This window comes from Carassius auratus, chromosome 7, assembly GCF_003368295.1.
Source record: "Carassius auratus strain Wakin chromosome 7, ASM336829v1, whole genome shotgun sequence".
Lineage (NCBI taxonomy): Eukaryota > Metazoa > Chordata > Actinopteri > Cypriniformes > Cyprinidae > Carassius > Carassius auratus.
Window position 1 is genome coordinate 31,249,481 of NC_039249.1, and position 22,709 is coordinate 31,272,189.

The 22,709-nt window shown below is 35.8% G+C and overlaps 3 protein-coding genes across 3 annotated transcripts in view; all 3 read right to left on the bottom strand.

Moving 5' to 3' along the window:
- The window catches only part of vat1l (vesicle amine transport 1-like), a 29,456-nt gene extending 21,863 nt beyond the window's left edge, over positions 1–7,593 (bottom strand). Inside the window, exons 1-7 of the mRNA XM_026268465.1 lie at positions 7,231–7,593; positions 6,507–6,636; positions 5,471–5,686; positions 5,080–5,222; positions 2,790–2,893; positions 1,075–1,130; positions 772–966 (exon numbers count right to left, since the gene is read on the bottom strand). Coding sequence (XP_026124250.1) covers positions 772–966; positions 1,075–1,130; positions 2,790–2,893; positions 5,080–5,222; positions 5,471–5,686; positions 6,507–6,636; positions 7,231–7,523 — 1,137 coding nt within the window. The 5' untranslated portion in view covers positions 7,524–7,593. The remainder of the gene's footprint in view (positions 1–771; positions 967–1,074; positions 1,131–2,789; positions 2,894–5,079; positions 5,223–5,470; positions 5,687–6,506; positions 6,637–7,230) is intronic.
- A 715-nt stretch (positions 7,594–8,308) lies between these two features.
- Positions 8,309–10,155, bottom strand: LOC113106486 (bolA-like protein 3). Its single transcript, XM_026268466.1, has 4 exons — positions 10,004–10,155; positions 9,559–9,688; positions 9,382–9,470; positions 8,309–8,810 (listed from the first exon to the last, which is right to left on the bottom strand). Exons 1-4 carry the CDS (start codon positions 10,031–10,033, stop codon positions 8,748–8,750), a joined length of 312 nt encoding a protein of 103 aa, XP_026124251.1. The 5' UTR covers positions 10,034–10,155; the 3' UTR covers positions 8,309–8,747.
- Positions 10,156–11,080: 925 nt separating this feature from the next.
- Positions 11,081–18,503, bottom strand: bco1 (beta-carotene oxygenase 1). Its single transcript, XM_026268467.1, has 11 exons — positions 18,351–18,503; positions 16,509–16,637; positions 16,277–16,406; positions 15,755–15,902; positions 15,156–15,297; positions 13,467–13,687; positions 13,117–13,368; positions 12,830–12,932; positions 11,929–12,023; positions 11,661–11,772; positions 11,081–11,463 (listed from the first exon to the last, which is right to left on the bottom strand). The coding sequence occupies exons 1-11, from the start codon at positions 18,412–18,414 to the stop codon at positions 11,309–11,311; spliced, it is 1,551 nt and encodes a 516-aa protein (XP_026124252.1). The 5' UTR covers positions 18,415–18,503; the 3' UTR covers positions 11,081–11,308.
- Between the last annotated feature and the right edge of the window lie 4,206 nt (positions 18,504–22,709).

Genomic DNA, 22,709 nt, shown 5'->3' on the forward strand with positions numbered 1-22,709 from the left:
TGTTACTGAAACCACGCCTGCTTTCTTTGCGTGAAAATTTGGTCGGCATTACACAAATATTTCCACATAGTGACGTAGACAACTGGGGGCGTGTTTAAACAAGGCATTTTAGGGAAGCGTGGCAGAGTCTTAACTCTGATAAAGAATATCTCTTTGGATTTGAGACTTTAGTCTTTGCAACTTTAGAGATCTTCTTAATGCACCAAGAGCTTGTAACTCTCCAAAGAGAAAGGATAATCGCATCATATGACCCCTTTAAAGTCAACACCGAGTCAACTCTGACTAAATTTCATCACATTAAAATGGAGAATGGGTAGTGAATGGAGAATATAGAGAGATCCTATCGTCTGCGAATTGCCATTCACAACCCACTACCCAAATGTCAATTTTTGTATCCGCCATTGGACCTTTAAGGCTTCTGTGTAAATGCGCTCTGTTATGATTGGGTAACTTCTTTGCATTAAAATGAGCACAAATTGTGATTTTCAGTTCTAAAAGTAAAATATGCATGCAAAGATACACTTCCAGTCAAAAGTTTGTAATATTTCTTATGTTACTGTCAGCTGTATTTATTTTAACACAGTAATATTTTAAAATACTTTTACAATTTAAAGAACTGTTTGCAATTTGAATATGACATAAATGAATATTACAAAATGTCAATTATTCCAAACAGCGGACTGGTGGAGTACATGAGTATGATGTGTTTATACATTTGGAAGTTGGAAGTTGGAAGAAAATTAGATTGCTTTTGAAAGCGCTGTCTCTTACCTCCTCGAGCGCCCATAAGGAATCAACAACAGGCTTGATCTTCTTTTGCTCGTAAAGGGACAGAAGTTTTTGCACCGCTGCTTTGACTTGGTTGCACCCTCCCTGCTTGAAGAGGAGGTTCAGGAGCGAGAATCCGGCTATGACTTTATTCTCCTCATAGAGTTTGATAGGGTTCACCTTCTCAACCTGCCACCACTGTGAGATAAAGACCAGTGTTTTTAACAAAAAAAACTGACCACCAAAACTTCATTATGGTCCAACACGTAAGATGTTATGGAAAATAGCTTTTCTAACTCTACTCACAGATTTTGCAAAACTGAAGAAACTTTTCGTCTCTCCTGTCACCATGTTTGATGAACCTGGAAATATGTTCACAAAGATATATTTTAATATTGTATATATTTTACAGAAGCCTTTTTAAATGTGATATAAAAAAGGTTTGCACATGTGCTTTTTGTTGAGTATTATATTACTATTATATTATATACCAACACTATTGGTTCAACCAGTCTGTCAAGCTTTAACTTAACCAATGGCAGATTGGGAGTAAAAGGAAAACATGTTTAAAAACAATTATCAATTTTGTAGATGCAAGTGGCTCAGTAATTACCCTTTCTATTTTTAATGCACACAGAATGTTAAAAGATACAAAGTAGAGTCTTGGCATATGAAGCAATAAATCATGGCACTATTACAGCAATGCCAAATGGCTCTCTTATTAATAAGCTCCATCCAGAATTATGTTGACTGATTCATTCATTTGGCAGCAATGTGTTCTTTAACCAAAATTTTACATTATCTCTGCTCTGTGGTGTCCCTCCTAATTAAATATTCCTAATGGACCAGAAAGCTAAGGGAATTGAAGTAATTAAAGCTGCAGGCATTATCCTTTGTGAGAATTATGTGATTAACCTCAATTTGCTGTTGGCCACCTAGAATGTGACACCTTGTGACTGATTTTAAATAGGGGTCAAGAGGTCACACATAAACCTTTTGGATATTTCCTACTCATGGGGAATGACATCTTACTACATTTTTATCTCTTTCTCTACAATTCATTGCATGATGCAATAGTTGCCAAAGATGATAGTTCTGTCATCATTGGTCATGTCCACTTGTTGTGTACTTCATACTTTAAAAAAAATTATAATCATTTAAATACTGTATTTGCAGATATTATAACATTGATGAAGTATATGGTCACTTAAGTGTACTTAAGAGTACACAATGTTTCCTAACACACTTAAATATGCTTTGCTTTTAAAAATGCACTTTGCAATAATCTCAAATTAATGTCTAATTTGTAATAATGTCAAATTAAATGTACTTTAAATTCAATTTAAGTAATTGTTTTTAGAACCTGACCAATATGGGTTTTTTGAGGGCCAATGCCGATACCGATATTAGGAAGTAAAAAAAAGACTGATACCGATATATCGGCTGCTATTCTTTATGTGTAGGCTATATTACATGCAGCAGGCAGTGTACGCTGATCTGTGTCAGCTATGCTACACAAGTGCACGGATTTCTTTTCAAATTAAAATGTAAATGCATGTAGGAAACATATCCTTGTGGCACGGCTGACACAGAAGAGCGTACGCTCCCTTCTACGGTGATCCGGAGAGACACAGAGGAGGTGAATTGTTGAAATAAGTTGTTATTTTTGTTTTCATCACATACAAAAAAGTATTCTCGTCACTTCATAATGTTACGGATGAGCCACTGATGGTAGATGGACTTTTCTGACAATGTCTTCGATACTTTTCTGGACCTTGACCGTGTAATTTTCTTGGCAGTCAATGGGACCATCACAAACCTCCCGGTTTTCATCTAAAATATCTTAAATTGTGTTCCGAAGACGAAGCTTTTACATGTTTGGAATGACATGGGGGTAAGTGATTAATGACAAAATTTTCATTTGGGGGTGGAGTATCCCTTTAACGATGACATAATTTCAATTTTGAAATGTTTAATTAATTTCAGTGTTAGGTAAATGCTCTTCATCCGTTTATACCAACCATACAGGATGTACGTTCCCATGGGCTTGAGCAGAGTTAGGCCTTTTCCTGTGTTCTCTCCACACAAACAGTCCAGTACAATATCTACTCCATCTGGAGATATCCTGCAGGAGAAATGAGACATAGTTAACCATATTGCTGCTCTAGGTACTGGTAGCTTGCTTAAATCGGGGCCTCTGAAAATTTGGAATATTAATATTGCCCTGATAGTGAATATTTTTCAGTGACTCAGCTGATAAGGAATGAGACGTATGTCTTAAGAAACATGGGCTCTAATGCATTCCTGACTTCATGGATCTTAGACCGCCTGCAAGGCTTAACCATTAGGAGGTCTTGTGATGCCTGGGTCCTGTCTATTGTGGGAGACCAACTTGAGACCAATTTAATTTTACTTTGCCCCTGATCCTGAGAGGAATGTGGAACCACAGAGAAGAAAAGAGTCCTAATCTCCTCTCGCAAACTCAATTTACATGAATTACTATGAACATAAACGTGCACCAAGATCAAATCCCTTCAATAAAACATATTTTGATAGAATAACACACAAAAAAATTGTCAAGTAATACCATAGTTTTAAACCAAGGTAGTAATACGTTGTTGTTGTTGTTTTTATATTCTAAAAAAACATCAAGTACTACCATTGTAGGTAATACCACGTTGTAGTTGTTTTGTATTTTAGAATTACCAGGGTATTTTTACCATTTGTGCTCTATGGTCTAGCTTTACTTTTTTAAAAATTTGTATTTATTTATTTGTTAGGGAAACCAATAACAAAATCGATTAAATATGCTTTAAAAATCAAATCCACCAATTTGTTGCAGTTGGCTCTAAATGAATCAGTTACTACATATTTACTGGCGTCGTATAAACATGTATTAAAATCAAATCATTTCAATTAAACAGCCTATATATTTTGTTAGAATAATACTAACAAATTGTACCAATAACTATTATTTTAGACCTAAACCAAGATGATATCATGCTGTAGTTGTTGCTTTTTTATTGTAGAATTATCATAATATTTGTGCCATTCCTGCACCATAGTCTTGTTATAAGACTTTTTTTGTAAGGGAAACTAATTAAAACCGACCAAATATGCTTTATAAATGAGTTCCAAGGGAATTGTTATAAAAAAGCACTTATATCTTCTGCAAAATTATGTTTTCTCAAATATCTTCCATTTGGCTTTAAATGAGTCAGTTGCTGCACATTTTCTGGCTTTGTTTTCTACCAAAATCAAATTATTTCAAATTTTTGATAAACAAAACAATCAAGTACTATCAATCTAGGCATAAACCAAATATAACAACATGTTGTTGTTTTTTATTTTAGAATTACCATAGTATTTATTATCTTTATTATCTTATTATCCAATAACATTATCTTGCTACAATACATTTTATTTATTTATCTATTTATTAATTTTTGTTTTGTAAAAGAAATATATTTATGTAGCAATAGCCAAAAATACATTGAATGAGTCAAAATGATCCATTTTTCTTTTATGCCAAAAATCATTAGGATATTAAGTTAAGATCATGTTCCATGAAGATATTTTGTAAATATCCTACTATATATATATCAAAACTTAATTTTTGATTAGTAATATGCATTGCTAAGAATTCATCTGGACAGCTTCAAAGGCGATTTTCTCAGTATTTAGATTTTTTTGCACCCTCAGACTCCAGTGGTTCAAATAGTTGTATATCCACCAAATATTGTCTGATCCTAATAAACCATACATCAATGGAAAGCTTATTTATTCAGCTTTCAGCTTTATTTTTGACACATAAATCTCAATATCGAGGGTCACATATAGTAAGTACATGTAGGAAATTAATATACTTAAATATATCACTGTAACAAGGACACCTTAAAATACAGTATGTAACTAAAAATAATATATCAAAAGATGCTTCACAAATGAGATTCACCAAAGGAATTTTAAGACACCAGCCCTTTAATCTCCTACAAAATAATGTTGTTTCATGTTTATCGTGGCTGGCTCTGACTGAGTCAGTGGCTGCACATTTTCAGGCTTTGTGTGGTTGATCAGAAGGACGTACAGGTGCCCCTCCCCATACTACAACACACTACTTTCCCATCTGCTGGGTGTTGCCATGGGGACTGGAGCCACGCAGGTCTAGAGGAAGCACTGGTGACGTCTGCCTTCTCAGACTTGCACTGGCCTCCCAGTATGACTCATTTTTAGACTCTCACCATCTAACCAATCCCGCTTCTCCACGCTCATTTACTTTCGCGGAACAACAACAACAGCGTTTGTGCTTACTTCTTAACTTCTGGAACGTAGTCGAGGTTTCTGTCAAACAGATGAGTGACTGAATGCTGTATGGCTTCGTGCTTGAAGGGAGAGGCGGTCCCAAACACAGTGACATTCGGGACAGTGGAACACAGTTGAGCGACTGCTTGACCCTAATATGGAAAAAGAGGAGAAACGTTTCTGTCACAGTTTTAAACTCATTTTGATCATATTCCACCAAAAGCCAAATAATGAAGCTGTTTTGGGTTTCATTTGCAAAGCTTGGAAAGCTGAATATGAGTATGGGATCGGATTGTATGTTTGTGTCCAAATCCCCATTTTTATAAGAAAAAAAAAAACTTTAATATCTGCGACATCAAAGTTTCTTTACTAACCCTTTCCCTCAAAGCAACAGACTTACCACCGCACCTCCTGCGGAGTGAACTAATACAGACATCCCCTCCCGGAGATTGGCCACTTCAAACAACATCATGTAGGCAGCCACAAAGTTCATTGAGAAGGCAGCCGCCTCTGGGAATGTCATGTCGTCTGGGATCTTATGCACGAAATCCAACGGTGTGCACACCACCTCTGCCCAAGCACTGTAGTTTACAAAGGCCATCACTCTGTCACCGATCTGAAAGGAGGCAAGACATGTCCATAAAGGAACAGTTTGTGCAAAATAAGAACATGCTAACAATTTAGTCAACCTCACGTCATCCAAGACGCAGATGAGTTTTTGAAACAGATTTGGAGAAATTTAGCATTATATCACCAACTCATCAATTATCGTCAAAAACATTTTTAATTTCTAGCATAAATATCATACAGCCACTACATTGCTTTCTCCAGAGACAAAGGTTGTATTGTCTGATAGAGTGACGGTAGAAATATGCAAAGATCAAACAATGTTTATAAGCATAAACTGTCCAAAACCGTTTTAAACAAATATGATATGACTGGACAACAGGGGAGGTTTTTTTTTTTTTTTTCACTAGAGGAAATTTTTTAAGGAATATGGCCTCGATTATCTTGGCCAGAAGCTGTCGTTTAAACACTGGATTTGTTTCTAAAAAAAACAGAGCTTTCTGCTTTACAAGGTGGCCTGGAGCCATGTGGATTACTTGTGCATTATTGTGATGTTTTTAATCTGGTCTCATTCTGACGGCACCCATTCACTGCAATAGATCTACTGGTGACCCAATGAAGAAACTCATCTATATCTTGGATGGAAACTTCAATATACGATATAACTATCCCTTCAAGCTCTATAAAGCAAAACGCAGTACTAGACTGAAAAGACTGATATTGGAAGCATATAAAACTAGGATTTCTTTTATTATTATTTTTTTTAGTTCAAACTATGAGCATTTTTATGAAAGTTTAGAAAAGCATTAACCACTTCCTGAATAAGTGCACAACCAAATCACCAGACTTAAAAACATTCTGGCACATACCTCAAAGCCTTCGGTGTTTTCTCCCACAGACTCTACAATCCCAGCACACTCAAATCCGGGCACAAGAGGCGTTTTTGGAGGATTATCAATATTTCCTTGACGCACCATTAGATCAAGAAAGTTCAACCCACTGTAAAAATGAATGTTGACATCAAGATAAATAGCTAATACTTAATTCTACTTCAAATTTCAATCATAAATCAGAACGTATTCTAAAATACTCAAATTTGATGAAGTTCACAACACAAAATAACAATTTTATAGTATACGGCGTTATTCAACGTATTTACATAATATTATTAAGTTTAAATGTCCCAAGAGCAGTCAAGCACATCAAGAACAAACTAGACGAGGATCTGCTAGCGAATATTATTCCTAAGTGTGACACAAAACTGTTTTGTTTCTATAATCTAATAATCATAACCCAAAGTAAACATTTCACAGCATATGGTTTGAAATCTCTGCAGTGAGCTCCGCAGAGGAACCAACAAAACGGGTATGGATTCTTTTTCTGACGATTTATTTAAAAGTGCATCTAACCTCAAAATCCAACAGCATTATGCTAAATAAAATGACTGATATGGATATTATGAAGACACCTGTTTTTTTGCGGCAACATGTTGCTGCTGTTGCCAGTCGCGCGAAGTCTCAGATGTGCCACATCATAGTCATTACACATGGTGAAAACGATTAAATAAATGACTATTTAAAATGAAATATTTACCATGCTTTCACGCGAATTTTGACTTCTCCTCTTTGAGGCTCTGGCATTGGTTTCTTGGTGACTTTGAGTTTGTTTAGACCACCAAAGCCCGTGAGCAGCACAGCCCGCATTTCTTTTGAATCTACAACCGCAGAAACGGGATTGTCCGGCTCCTTCTGGTCTATCATTTGCTCGGTCTCTTCAGCAATCTCGGTCCCTTCCTTTGCCATGTCTGAAGGTGATGTGTACAGCCTAACGGTCTGCTGAAGCCCTCCCGGAGACTGCGCTCTTTGCTGTTCCTGCTGCACCACCATCCACTAGAGATGTTCGAATCGTGAACGAGTCGTTCTTTCGAACCGTTCATTCGAACCGATTCGCACAACATTTGTAAATCATTGGACTTTTAAAACGTACGAGACAGTTTCGAAAATAAATTGTTAAATAGTTTCTTAATTAAAAATTTTTTTTTAATTTTGCCTATCCCTAAAAAAAAAAAAAAAAAAAAAAAAAAAAAAAAAATGAAGATAGTATTCGAAACACTTAAGTAGTTCAAGTGAGTCGATACACAATTGAAACGGTTTACTTAAACTAAAATTACTGTACACATTTTATTCGGATGTACAATTATACACATAAATATTTATCAAAGCTATTTACGTCTAAATGCCGAAATTTTTCACTTCTGGCATATCTTAAACATTCTGAACCACTGAAAGGAACTGTCCGAACGAACCGATTCGCTAATGAATCTGATTGAACGCTTTTATCCACACTGGAAAGCAGGACATCATGTCTCACATAAGGTATACAAACAAGCTACAATACCGTAAAACTAGTAATAGCCTACATAAGAATCTAAAGCATTAATACTTCATAAATCATAAAGTAGATCTGTATAATTTAGTCACTGTATGCTAATAAACTGGCAAAACAATTCAAAATAGGACTGATGAAATGCTTATTGACATCTAGTGGTGAAAATAGTTTCTGTTGGACCTACCCATGCATTTAAAAAATACAAACATTGAAGAAATTACATATTAAATGATAATCTGGTTTGCTTGTCCTAGGATACAATCAATCGTCTGCCACACAAGGGGAAAGGATGTGATATAATTTAATGGATGTGATATAATTTAATGGATCGACAGATTAATGGAATGACAGAACAGATAATAAATCAGACAACTGACAAAGCTTCTTCAAGTGTGATTGTACACAAACAACGGGATCAAAAAAAAAAAAACTACTGGACTGAAGATTCAACCCATAAACATGCTCTCTCTCATTTACATTCTTCTTTCACACTAATTCACAGGCAAGGAATAAAAAATATGTCAGTCTTTTATTTTGTGCGCATTACAGCATTTGTGAGCCATGTCTATACTTTTATAACTGTCCATCGTTTGTTCATAGCATCTGTAAATTACTTCATAGCCACTGTGATAACTCTGCATAATTTACTTTATAAAGACAGACTGAGGTGCGTGATATAATATCGTAGAGAGACGGCAGACTGACGTGACGCTGAGCAGTTCCTACTTAGGTACATCAGTGAATATGCGTAGACCATGCATGGCTTTAATCTCATCTTTGAGAGCCTGTTGAACAACAAACCATAGATTATCATTTACACTGAATACTATTTTAATGACATGCATTGTGATCTCATTACTTATGCGATAACTACAGAAATGAATTAACCAGACGTATGATAAGACGAGACCAGTGGCCTGTTACACAAAGCTGATTGAACAAACTCAGAATAGGTTTAGAGTTGACAAAACCAAAACAAATCCAATCCAGTTCAGGTTTATTCGGTTCACACAGGTTTAATCCAGAGTTCATGCAATTCACTCCTCTGTTGAAGCTTATGAAAAATGACAAGAATTTGAATGAATTTGCATGAAGGTAAAAAGAAAGTTTGACTATATTCGCATTGATTATATTAATGCGAATCAACTGAATTAGCTTAATTTTTATAGGTTCAACACAAAAGCTTAAAACATGTAAGCTTAGCCATTTTAATTTTATAACGCTTTATATAAACAATGTTCAGATGTTCACCACATGACTATTTAAGAGAGAAAAAAAATTGAAGTAGTAGAGCTCACAGAACTGTTTATTGCACTTTTATACTGAACATAACAATAGATTTCGGATTTGACTTACCTGATTGACTAACTGATGCTGTTGCACTACTCTCTTTCCTCTAAATTCATCAGACTCGATGTGTATTTCGTACATTGCACCACAGCCTCCTGAAATGAATGTAAATGCATTACAGCACACTTCAGGACTGTTTAAACACAATTCAGATCTTCATCTTAATTCAGATTCGGGACTAACCTGATATATCCAAAACCTTGAGCGACGAAGCGTGAGGAAACTTCTCCTTCAACACTTGTGTGATTCGCGTCTCTCCATCAGTCAGACTGGATGAAGACCGCGCGGTTAGATTTCTACACAACACTTGAGGCTAAACACATAGAGAGACATGTCAACTGAGTGTAAGCATTATTTTACAATATGACATTAGGCCTGGAATTTGACAAGGTGGCTGTGTGAAAACGCCGTCTGTCCTACAAAACGTAGTATTTTACGGGTTTTCTGCACGCCAGGCGTCTGGTTAATGGCGAAATGTGACCCGTTTGGCGTTCCATAACAGTGCAACTTAACGCTCACTGCGTCCATTCACAAACAACACTGTCACGTTAACGCATGCAACTGTCATTTTAAGAAAACGCAAACAAAACACACTCGTAAAGATAAAGGAGAAGATTCAAACATTTACGTTGCATCTGATGGTCCTGAGCACGGACATTTTGGTGCAGAGGCAGCTCGTCAGTTCATCAATGTATAATATAAAACTGAAAATAGACTTGACAAAGTCACGTCCCGCCTGTCTCAGGAATATGTCGTCACCACCTTCAGGAACACCTCTCTCGCGCGCCTCCTGGTGATCAAACGATTGTGATTAGCGTCGTCCTTTTGATTCGAATCTTTTGAATCGGTTCTCTAAAAAGATTCATACTGGCTCGTTCAGTCCAGATTTCATAGTACAGTTTCAAAGTTTAAAATATAATTGAAATCTCAATTGTTATTATCTTTGAATTACATAACAGGCAATACATTTGCTTTTTCACATCCTTCTTGAGGGTGAGTAAACGATGGCAGAATTTTCTCTGAAATCTCACTTGTTATTATCTAAGAAAATAAGGTGGGCTAGAACATTTTTGTGTTTTGTTTTTAGTTCATTTTTGTTGTGGGTCATATAATGTTAGTAGAATTAATAATAAATAGGCCTGTGATTGTGGGTAATCCCAAAGTGGTTTTAATGAAATTTACCAAAAATCACACTATTAAAAAAATTGTAAAAAGTAACTAAACAGATCAAACATTTTTTAAAAACATCACAAAATTAAAACAGGAGTTTAATCTGAGCCCATGATTTTTCAAGGCCATACACCTGTTTTGTTTCATAGATATATAATCATAGTATTATTATAAAATGCGGAAATTAGTAATAAGTAGGTGAGCTTATACTTTTGACTAGCTGCATAATTCATTAACAAAATAATTAATTTTCTTCTTTCATGTGTGGTGATATTAATACCTCAATAACAGATTACTTGAAGCCAACAATAAAGCGCAGTAGCATTATACTAAAAAGATGCAGCCTTTAAAAAAAATTATTTTGAATGTATAAGGTTTTAAATGCACTTAGTATAGTACAGTACATATAACACTGGCTCTATCTATAATGACAGATATAACTTAACTTTATGATTTATGTATGCAAGCGCGGAAAAAAATACAGTTCACGTTTCTGTTTGATATAACTACATGCAATAAATGACCTTTCAAACGGTTACAATTTATACAATTACATCCTTTATTTCCAAACAAGAATCAAAATCATGTGTAGAAACATTTTCATGTTTTTTTTATGCAAACAACTGTATACGTTCAGTCATAAAACACAACTTCATACAATAGGTCTTTGACAAATTTGTAACCAGATGATCAAAATCTCAACATTTACAGGAGATTCTCAATCGCTGTTATTATGCCCATACAGCTGGCAGACGCCGATCTCTTAACTGCTGTCTGGTATGAAGTAGCCATGCATGTCCATGTGGAGATCTACATCTATACATGCCCGGGCAACCTCTTTGAAAGACTTGCCATCAAGCAGCAGTAGAAAGCCTCCCTGCGCTGGTTTGGCGTTTATGACACTTGTCAGGACTACACCTAAGAATTGAGAAAAGAGACAGCAAACAGTTTACAGCAAACAACATGTCTCACAAATGCTGTAATACGCACAAAATAAAAGACTGTCATATTAGTGTTAATGAAATGCCATTCAATTTAATTTACACATCTTATTTTTTTTTACTGATGATATGATCCAGCTGAATGTGATTGCTTTGGTCAAAAGAGTAAATTACCATCATCTTCATCGACTGCGTCAGGTCTGGGAATGAAAACTGGCTCGGAGGCAAAACAGTCTCCTCCAGTCCACTCAATCTGCTGCTTCGTCTCAGCATCAAACTTCACAATCTGTAAAAAATAGAGAGGGCTCAGTACTGATTCACAAAAACTGATAGAAAATGCCTCTTTGCTGTCATGGTAGTGGCTTTGATTCTAATGGAATGCATTTACCTTGAAATTTTGCCAAGTTCATAAATGTACTGTAAAAATGAAAATGGTCAATACCTTTTTGGCCACCGGGGATGTGTCCACACAACACATGTAAGAATATCTGTACTTCTTTCCATTGAAATTGTAATTGATTCTTGGAAGTTCCACACCTACAGGAAATTAAATAAATAAAATTACATTAGAGGTTAAGAGAGCCCAATTATAAAAACACATTGGGTTTCCATGTTTTATGGGGCCATTCCATATGCATAATGATTTTTATAACTGTACAAACTGTATTTTTCCATCCCCTCACCCTAAACCTTCCCCTCACACTAAACTTTCTGCCATTTTAGAAAGTTTAGATTTTCCTTTTTTTTTTTTTATACTTTATTCTGTATGATCTAGAAGCTTGTTTCCTCATAGGGACCAAAATATATCCCCACAAGCCATCACTATCCTTGTTGGGACATTTGGTCCCCATAATATAGGGAATACCAGGACCACACACACATTCAACAAAAGACGACTAATCATCTTAAAATAAATAAAAATAAGATTACTATTACAAAGAACAGCTGTTTGTGTGAGAGAATTCAGTAAATTCTTTCCCCACTAAGATTATTTTATGCATTACCTTTCATAATAAGTAAGAAAATTAGTAGTTAAAATCTATGCTATCAAAGGAAAACCACATGGATGGAAGTGCGACTGAGGACTACACACGCACACACAAACACAGAGAGAGAGAGAGATTTTTGTGTGTGGGGGGGGGGCACTAAGAAAACGTATACATGTACTTATTTACCTAATTATTATACAGACCGGTTTTTGTTTTATGTATTATATAATTGTTTATTCCCTATTCATGTAATGTACAATGCTTTGGCAATACGATGCAAGTCATGCCAATAAAGCTGAATTTGAGAGAGAGAGAGAGAGAGAGAGAGAGAGAGAGAGATAGTCATTGGCTTACCATCACAGAGAACCTCGCCCTGACACAGAACCTTTCCATCTTTCTCCTTCACAGCACTTGCTGTTGTGTATTTAAGTTTGACCAGATCTTCCCCCATCTCACCCTGGGTGTGAAAGAATAAAAAAAAATTTATCAACCATCTGTTTACGGTCTATGTTCAGATGCTTCGAAAAGAACATAAAGAAGAAGATTTCTATTGATGATGATATTTGCACAGCAGCTAAAGATTCAAGGTTTTGAAACAAAACCACCAGAATCAGTGCTGCCTTGCAAACAACATGACATACCGTGTCGCTAAGGGGTAACACAAATCTTTTGCACTTTGGCTTGCAGTACGTAGATTCTGCTCCCATCTGCTCCTTCAACTTGTCCAGGTAAAACATTTCATACAAGCTGTTGTCATCATAGCAGATCACATCAAAAACAACATGGCCATCATCTTCAAATGCATTGACTTGATGGAAGACAGCCATCGCACCCGTGTAGAATTTGAACCCCACTTCCTTCTTTGTCTTTCTGTCAATAAGGTGAATCAGGGTCTGATGAGCATAAGCGATGAAAGAATGGTTTAGATAGGTGAGGTAATCTGACAGACGCATGTCTCTACACTCGGAGATCTGAAAGAGTTTATCCTTACGCTGTCTTCAGGGTGGAACTTCATGCAGCTGGCCCAGCTGACCCTCCTCAGATAGGCTGTGGCCATTTTGAGGATATCCAGCTTTAGGGGCTGCTCAATGAAGACAAAGTAGTTTTCAGTCATGCTGAAGCTGTGGTGATAACTGGGTGTGAGGAGGGAACGGCAGGGCACAGTGCACATGACCTCAGCACTTTTCAACGGTGAAGACCCGTCTGACCTACCTGATTAAAAAAAAAAAAAAGGTTGCAGGTTAGTAGTTCTTGGCAAGTCATGTAATTAGTGATGAAAAAAACTGAGCTTACTCACACTCAGGCTATCCAAAATGTTTCTCCATTAGAACATATATGGAGAAATGTAGTGTTTGCATCACTTGATCACCAATGGATCCTCTGCAGTGAATGGGTGCCATCAGAATGAGAGTCCAAAAAGCCGATTAAAACATAACAATCCACAAGTAATCCACACCACTCCCGTCCATCAGTTAACATCTTGTGAAGTGAAAAGCTGTTTGTTAAAGACAAATCCATCCTTAATGCATTTTTAATTTCAAACTACAACTTCTGGCAAAAATACGAATCGATGATCCATAATTACACTTTGTGCAGTGAAAAAAATCCACAATCTCACATCAAAATCCACCAACATGTTTGAATGTTTTCGATTTTAAATGAAGCTTGATCTTTACACACATCTCTCTTGATAAAGATAAGATGACTTTTCCAACTTCAGAAATCAATATTATGGATGGAGGACTCATATTTTACACTGGAAGCAACATTTTAAAGATACAAATCTGTCTTAATGATGAAACGGTTTTCGGCAAACATGCAGCTTTTCGCTACACACAAGACATCAATTGATGGACTGTAGTCCTTGACTGGACTGTACTATTTTAATGTTTTTATCAGTTGTCTGGACGCTCATTCCCATTCACTGCAGAGGATCCACTGGTGAGCAAGTGATGTAATGCTACCTTTCTCCAACCCTGTTTTGATCAGGAAACAAACTCATCTACATCTTGAATATCATCAACTTTTTGATTATATTCTAATTATATTACGAGCACCTGTACATTTTGGGATCAACTATCACTTTAAGACACCTTTACAAACAAATTGTGTTTTCTTGATTTGGAAGTGTACTCGAATATAATCTACAAATAATCAAATATAATTAAATAAGAAGCATCACATTATTTGTCTTTTATTAATTTGTCTGACTTGTGTGTTTTATGAACATTAGGAAAGAGTCCCACAATCTAAATATATAAATAAATACTGTGTGTTTTTATGTACGTGTATATAAAAAACACATACAGTTGCCAGCTAGTAAAGCTATCTGTCACTGCAAATATGGCAGCTGAGTAAGTGGCTACTAGTGGCTATAAACGGTATTGCAAAATAATAATAATAATAATAATAATTTGAATGTGAGAAATTATTGCATTTTCAAAAACTCAACAGCATAGTGTTGTAGCAATTAGCTGCCAGAGCATTGCTTTGCTGTTGTTTTTTTTACTATGCAGTTTTTATAATGTTCTTGGTTCAGGTCCAAGTCAAAATAAACTACTCTTAAATCTGTATGACCGGTGCAATCTGAGCCAAGTATAATACTTGGGATTACAGATTTGAACAAAGGTGAGAAATAGTAAGGTGCACCATGAAACCAAAATTATTACAGCACACTTACTTCCTCCTGGAACCTTGAACAAGATGTATTTGGTTTTGCCCTTCTCTGCAATGGATGTTCCCATACTGTAGCTATTTCCCTCTGTATCATAATGCGTATGTGATGCCACAATATTTGCAGGAAGGTATTTCAGGTAGTCCACCTTGAGTGAATAAAGCCACAGCAATATTCTTTGAGAACATGTAAATATGAAGAACATGTTGGTAGATAAGACAATGTTAATGTATTTGGTCATGGCGGAATAAATCTGCTATACAAGCTGCAGATGTGTGGACTTGTTACTGACAAAGATACATAGACAAGCTGCTGTGAGCATGCAAGATTTGCTGCTGCTGCTGCATAAACAGGCAGACATAAATCCTGTAGCAAATCTAGACAAGTGGAGCTGGGGGAGGTGGGGGGTTTCAGAGGAATCAGCTTACAGCAAACGCTGAACCAGGCTATTTAAAAGATGAACCAACAATCTCATTTGCATCAGAAAAAGCTTGTGTCATTTACTAAATTATAGCAGATTGCATGTAAAGAGCATCTTTAAAAGTCAGCACCATCTAGAGCTCCATGAGTGAACTCTCATTTTACAAATGTGTTTTTTTTTTTACCTTGTCTTGAGTCTCTAAAGTGTTGGGGTCAATTTTACGAATATAATTGGTTTCAGATGTCGCATGGTAGTCGTTTCCATATTTGATTATATTATTGGCACAGTTGTCAGTGAAGTCCGGGATGGTGTGGCTGAGGAAGGTGATCACTCTGAGTTAAAGAGAGTTAAAAAGAACATTTAGAGATATTTAACATCTGATGAACTGTTTTATATGAATAGAAAATTAAACTCTACTCTTTTCTTATAGTCACTACTAGTTGAATTTCAGCTGTTTGTCTCATGAGTTAACAGGTTTTATATTATTCTCAATTCTCAGTTACATGGGTTAGTTTCCATAAAAATTAAAAGTAACGGTAAAACACTCTAGTTTATACCTAGTAGTATGCTAAATAATTGAGGTGAGATTTCTTCTCATTAAGTTGATGCATTTCTGTTTTTCATTGAGGAGTCATGTTTTGATAAATAGGCCAACATGTATTTTTCTTCTTCTGAATTGACTGAATCAGACAATAATGTTACTTACTTGGAGAATATATTTTTGCATGGGTCTGGGTATGCCATTGTCCCCATCTCTGACACCACTATTCTGTTGGCCTGCGTGTTGTTGTTGTAGGTGTCACCTCGAAGATATTTGCTTCTATATATCACCTCTCCTGAAAATTAAACAATCATCAATATATTCGTTTGGAGCAATGAGGTAACAAAACCCTCATGAGAGAAGAAATGCACACAGAATGCAGAGAGACATTAAATACCTTTTTTAATAGTGAAACTGTGCAAAAGTGCCATTCCATCAAACCAATGGTTGTATCTTGTCTCTCCCAAAGAGAAAAGGCCAGGTCCATTGCGTATAAGCGTTCCCTGCAGCCATTCAGGAATCAAGCCTGCAGAGTTTGTTATAATTAACTGCTTATGTCCACTTCTCGGTCCAAACCACTTGCTATCACAAAGAGAAAACAGCTAAAGATCTACTCGAGCACTAGAATCATAAAGCACTTAAGGCACTCTCTATTTTCTGTAATTTACACGTCTGCTCTACTTGATACTGAATTTAAAAAATAAATCATTAGGTCACATTTTGTCAGCTTTTGTATTTTCCCTATTTTGCAAGCAACTTTGACTAAAAGCACCTGCTAAATGGGTAAATGCAAGTACAGATTAGAAAGAGTGAAATTCAAGCCCTTTTCAATGTACTTTCAAGCAGTAGCTGCCGGTGCTTTTCAAGGGTGGGGAGGCGGTTTATATTAAACTATAAAATTACTTTACATTTACTTATGTTGTTGTATAAAGCAGTCTGTCTGGTGTACATGTATAAGCAGCACACACATTTTTAATCATTTTGAATCATTGGTTTTTTTAGGGGGGGGTTTTTATCACTCCTGAGTTATTTTAATATTTTGGCTGGTTTTATTTGATAAAAACGAATTAAATACTAAGAGATTATGATGTGAATGTCAAAAAATGAATAATGTGGCTTTTGGTCACCATGGAAATGACATGATAAGTGTTCTAGTATGGATTTTAACGTATGCACGTCGACCTATTTCACAACGCAAATATTTGTCCTAAGTAAATGAGTTATCACTGAAGATTATACTGTGTCTGGGTTAGCTTTATGGTGGCTGAGGAGAGAGAATTCTTCATGTGTACTTCATATGTGCTTGCATTGATTCCAAAGTCTCTGTAAGTGTATTCTATAGTCTTTGGTTGATTCGGTACTAACAGAGCAATGATCTATATACCATTGGTTCTCAACTCCACTCACTCAGATTCAATTTTTCTTAACCTAACTGGAAATTCTATGCAGAAAATTTTTTAATTTTCAAGATATTTAAAATGAAAATCAAGCACTTTCCAATTTTTCAGAACTCTGTATGAACCCTGGAGGAAGTACAGTGAAAACTACCAATCTGATCATGTCTGCGATTACATTTATTTAGTAGATGACAGAGAACTTCATCTAACTACACATTGTTTTCAGGCATTCTTTCTCATTCTCTATAAAGCGTTATACACTTTGGACTAAACATGGTGATATAAAGTGCAAAAAATATTCTGCTTCAGCTTTATTATATGCAATGAATGTATTTAATCACTGAGAAAGTGTTATTAAAAGTGTTAAGTAGAGAAAAGTTACAGAACATTAATTAATGACAATCTTATGCTTTATTGTGCTTTAACGTGAGAATTGCAATATAGGCCTATAGTAGGATATTTGTTTACTTTTTTGACAAAGTTTCTTTAAAAACGTGGTAGGTATTTGCCATAAATTAACAGTGATCCATTTAATAAAAGACACCAAATAATGCAATATATTACAAAATTGTCCATTTGGATCTGTTGTGGTAATTATTGTTTACTTCACAGACATATGCTGAGCATATTGGTGAATGGCGTAGCCCATTTACGATATCAGTGTTATTGCCTCTAGTGAGAAATGCAATAAAACACGGAGAAGTGCAAATAGAAAGGTGTATTTCATGTTGCGCGAAGAAACGCGTAAAGTTTTAAAAGTAGGCTACTCGGTTATTTGTCCAAACAAACGCCAGTGATTCAATACAAGCGCGTGGTACAGGCAACGTATTTTCTCCTCCTACCTTTAACCTCAGCTTTAATGGGCTCCGGATGTTCCTCCTTGTTTTTACTATAGTCGTACTGCATCTTCCCCAAGTGTTGTCCAAAGTTTCTCCAAAGAAGTGACGGTCAGTGCTCCAACACAAACTGTCTATAAAGCTTCAGGAAGATGAAGACTCCGCCTCTCATTTCAGAACTGAGAGAGAGTCTCATGTTTACAATGTGTGCTAACAGAAACCTTATCTCCTCGGTACTGCTTTGGGCTTATGATTGTTTTTAAAAAGTAAACAGTTGCAAATTGTATTTACCCAATTATAGAGACTACAGATAAGCAGCAGGTCAGTCCGACCTACTGTAAATTTTTTATTATTTTTTATTTTTTGAATATGGGTTGCAGTAAAAAGTGGTTCTGTGCATGTTGAAATGAAGTGACGTGATGTGACATTCAGCCAAGTATGGTGACCCATACTCAGAATTCGTGCTCTGCATTTAACCCATCCAAAGTGCACACACACACAGCAGTGAACACACACTCGGAGCAGTGGGCATTGATTATTTAGGCTGCGGTGCCAGGGGTGCAGTTGGGGGTTCGATGCATTGCTCAAAAGCACCTCATTCGTGCTATTGCTGGCCCAAGATTCAAACCCACAACCCTAGGGTTAGGAGTCAAACCCTCTAACCACTAGGCCACAACTTTCCCACAAAAGGGGAAGTGAGGTCTGTGCTGTGAGGTCTATTTTATTTTAGATAAATACGATAACAAAGTCATATCAGTCATATGTATGTCATGTTAAACCAAATAACCAAATATTTTTGTTGCATAAAATAATCAATGGTTGTGAATAGCATTTCTACAGTTCTATTGGAAACTATAAACATTAATTTTAAATTAAAGTCAATCCATGCTGATACTGTCAATATGTTCGGTTTCATGTAATCACAATGAATTCTACAATAAAATATATATTTTCTATATTCAATAAACATAGTTTCTAGTATATTTTAGTATTCATTATGATTGGAATGTATGCCGTTCTGCCAATAAATTGTGAACAAATGGGCATTTGCCTGCATTGTGCACTTAACACAGTTGGTGCTAAACATGCTGAGAACCTGAACCCGAAAAACATAAGTTTATGTTAAAAAAAAAGAAAAAAAAAAAAGGCCACAGATTGGACAGTAATTTGTTACAAATAATAGTCATGCAGTCAGCCCATGATAGCATGAGCCAAACAAATCCTAATTTCCACAGTTTCTCATTTATTTCTTTGGCGTAATATCCAATAGTTTAGTTTTATTAATTTTCATTTTACTGTTGTCTTTAGTTTTTACTAATTAAATTTTTTTTTTGTACATCAAGTTCAACTAAATAAAAATGAGAAATGTTGCTTATTTATGCGTTTATTATTATTATTATTATTATTATTATTATATCCATGAGATGTGCTAAATTTAGCTTCATTTGCTGATACTACAACAGGAGGTTGTTATTATTTTTGGTTATTTTCAACCCAACTTATTCAATATGCTTTTGTAACATTACAGGACACAACATTCACTTATAGGTTATAATAAACCAATGTTCTTGACCTTCAACATTTATAGATAACCACCATGATAATGTAGATATGAAATAAGAACACATGATCACTGCACTGATAAAACAAATTGGCCTTTTCCCAAGCCATAGCCATATGCAGACGTTACACGGTCTCTCTCGTTTCCAACAGAAGTGAAAAAACTTTGAATCCAACCCATTTGTAGCACATGAGAGCCACTAATCTCTAAGCCACAGCTTCGACAGAGCATGCTGTTTCAAACATCACTTAAGAGAATGCATGCAAAGTTACTGCTGATTTCTCTGTAGTGCCCTTTCTTTTCATTACTGGAATTTGGACACAGCCATTTAATTTGTGGTCAGAGCTATTTTAACTGTTTTGAATAAAAGCTGCAAATCACATCCTTCCATTATATTTGTTGTGGTAACTGTCGCAACGTATAAAATTAATATGTGCTAACTGTGCCTTTTGTTTCCTCAAGTAAAACATTTAGCCTACTGCTTCAAGTTTATCATAAATGTATGATAAAGTCCTAAGAAACATCTTTTTAAAAGATAAGATGAGAGCAGTGTTCCTAAGAAGACTTGAGTAGGCTATACTCAAACAAGAATTAATGTCTTATGGCACATAATTAACCGACATCATAAACTGTCAAAGGCCATTGAGTAACAACTCTGAGAATACATTGGATGCTGAACTAAAGCAGAGCAATTAAATCCAATGCTGTAAACCCGATCACCCATCATAAATCTCCTTAAAGTTATCATTTTCAATAAAAAGATTTCACACCCCATATCCCAGCTTATAATAAATGCTGATGTTTCAGCTGACAAACTGACTTTGTGTAGCCCCGCCCCTTTTCAGCTCTGCCCTCATTGTCTTCGGTTTTTTGGTTAGTATTTCCACAGCCTGAAGGTACAAGAATTTATGAATTAACTGCTGATTTTACAATCTTCCCAGCCTACTGGCATTTGTTATGACATCCGCTTCAAACATTAGGCCTACAATGCAAATGATAACTTTCGTTAACTCTACAATAAAATCCACTTCACTTCAACCGCATTGCTATAGAGCTACCGCAAAAACGGAAGTTCAGAGATAAATTCTAAAGATGGCTGTGCACTTGTTCCTCTGATGCATGTTCTGTACACTAAATAGCTTATATTTGAACAAACAACCAACCTTAAGGGGATACTCCATCCCAAATTAAAATGTTGCCATTAATAACATACCCCATGTGGTTCTAAATCTGTAAAAGCTTCGTTCGGAACACAGTTGTATATATTTTGGATGAAAACCAGGAGTCTTATAGACTGCCAAATAAATTACACTGTCAAGGTCCAGAAAAGTATAAAAGATATTGTCAGAATATTCCATCTGCCATCAGTGGTTCAACTGTAACATTATGAAACAATAAATGGCAATAAAGCTCATTTTGAATACTTTTTGTACGCAAATAAATACAAAATAATGACCTGAATCATGAGCTGAAGGCGGGCAATGTATGCTCTTCTGGGTCAGCTGCGCCTCGAGGATATGTTTTCTATGTGTATTTACGCTTTAATTTGAAAGAAAACAGCGCATCCTTGTGTCCCGGCTGACACAGAAGAGCGTGCTTTGCCTGCGTTCAGTTCATATTCTCCAAAATGGCATTATGGGGATGTAGAGAGAAACAGAGGAGACAAATTGTTGACTAAAGTCATTATTTTTGTTTTCTTCATGTACAAAAAGTATTCTCATCACTTCATAACATTATGGTTGAACCACTGATGGCAGATGGACTATTCTGACGAAGCTTTCATATTTTTCTGGACTTTGACAGTGCAACGTACTTGGCTGTCAATGGGACAGTCACAAGCCTCCCAGTTTTCATCCAAAATATCTTAAATTGTGTTAAGTAAAATAAGTAAGGTTTGGAACGACATGAGAGTATGTGATTAATTACCAAATTGTAATTTTGGGGTAAGGTAGTGATGTTTGGTGCATAACTTGTAACATATATATTGCCTCAAATTATTTGTCTTGCTTAGGTAAGAAATTCTTCCAGTTTTACCCGGTCAGTATTTTACCAGGCAAAAAGAAATATCCTAAAGACTCACTTTCAAGGAAACTGAGCTGTGTAATGAGACTTACGTGTAAGAAACATTTGCAACCACTTACACAAGGTACAAAACCTATCACGGGTGTAACCATTTAAAATGTATACGTACCATTTAAATAATATGTACACTTTAGGTATATGGACCTTTACATTACTAATATAGGAGTAAATAAGGTACTTCTTTTAGATACCATATACAGTAGATATCAAAACTGTACATTGCCCTTTCTGAACTTTACTCTCAGTAGTTATAGTAGTAATAGTAATAGTTGTCAGACTTCAGCACAGAAGTCAACTATAACCTAAATGACATGCAAAGATTCGTCACATGGTGGCAGTGCTGTCTTTAGAAACAAGTAACAAGCGGGGAAAAGCCATTCTAACAGTTTATGAAATAAGATGAATTATTTGGGTTCTGTAGAGACCCTAACCCTGCATTAAATCTACCCCTCACACAAAACTTTCTGCATTTTTTGATTTTAGATTTATAAGCCTGTTTCCTCATTGGGACCAACAAGGACAATGATTTTGAATATTGCCATCTTTGTGGGGACATTTGGACCCCATAGCCTACACTGTTAAAAATGTTCCTTTATTTTTACAGTAAGTTACTGGCAGCATGTACGGTTACCAATGTACTGTAATTGAACTTTACAGTGTGTAAAATAGTGTACTGTATAACTAAAAAACTGTATTGTACTGTATATTCACATATTCAGCAG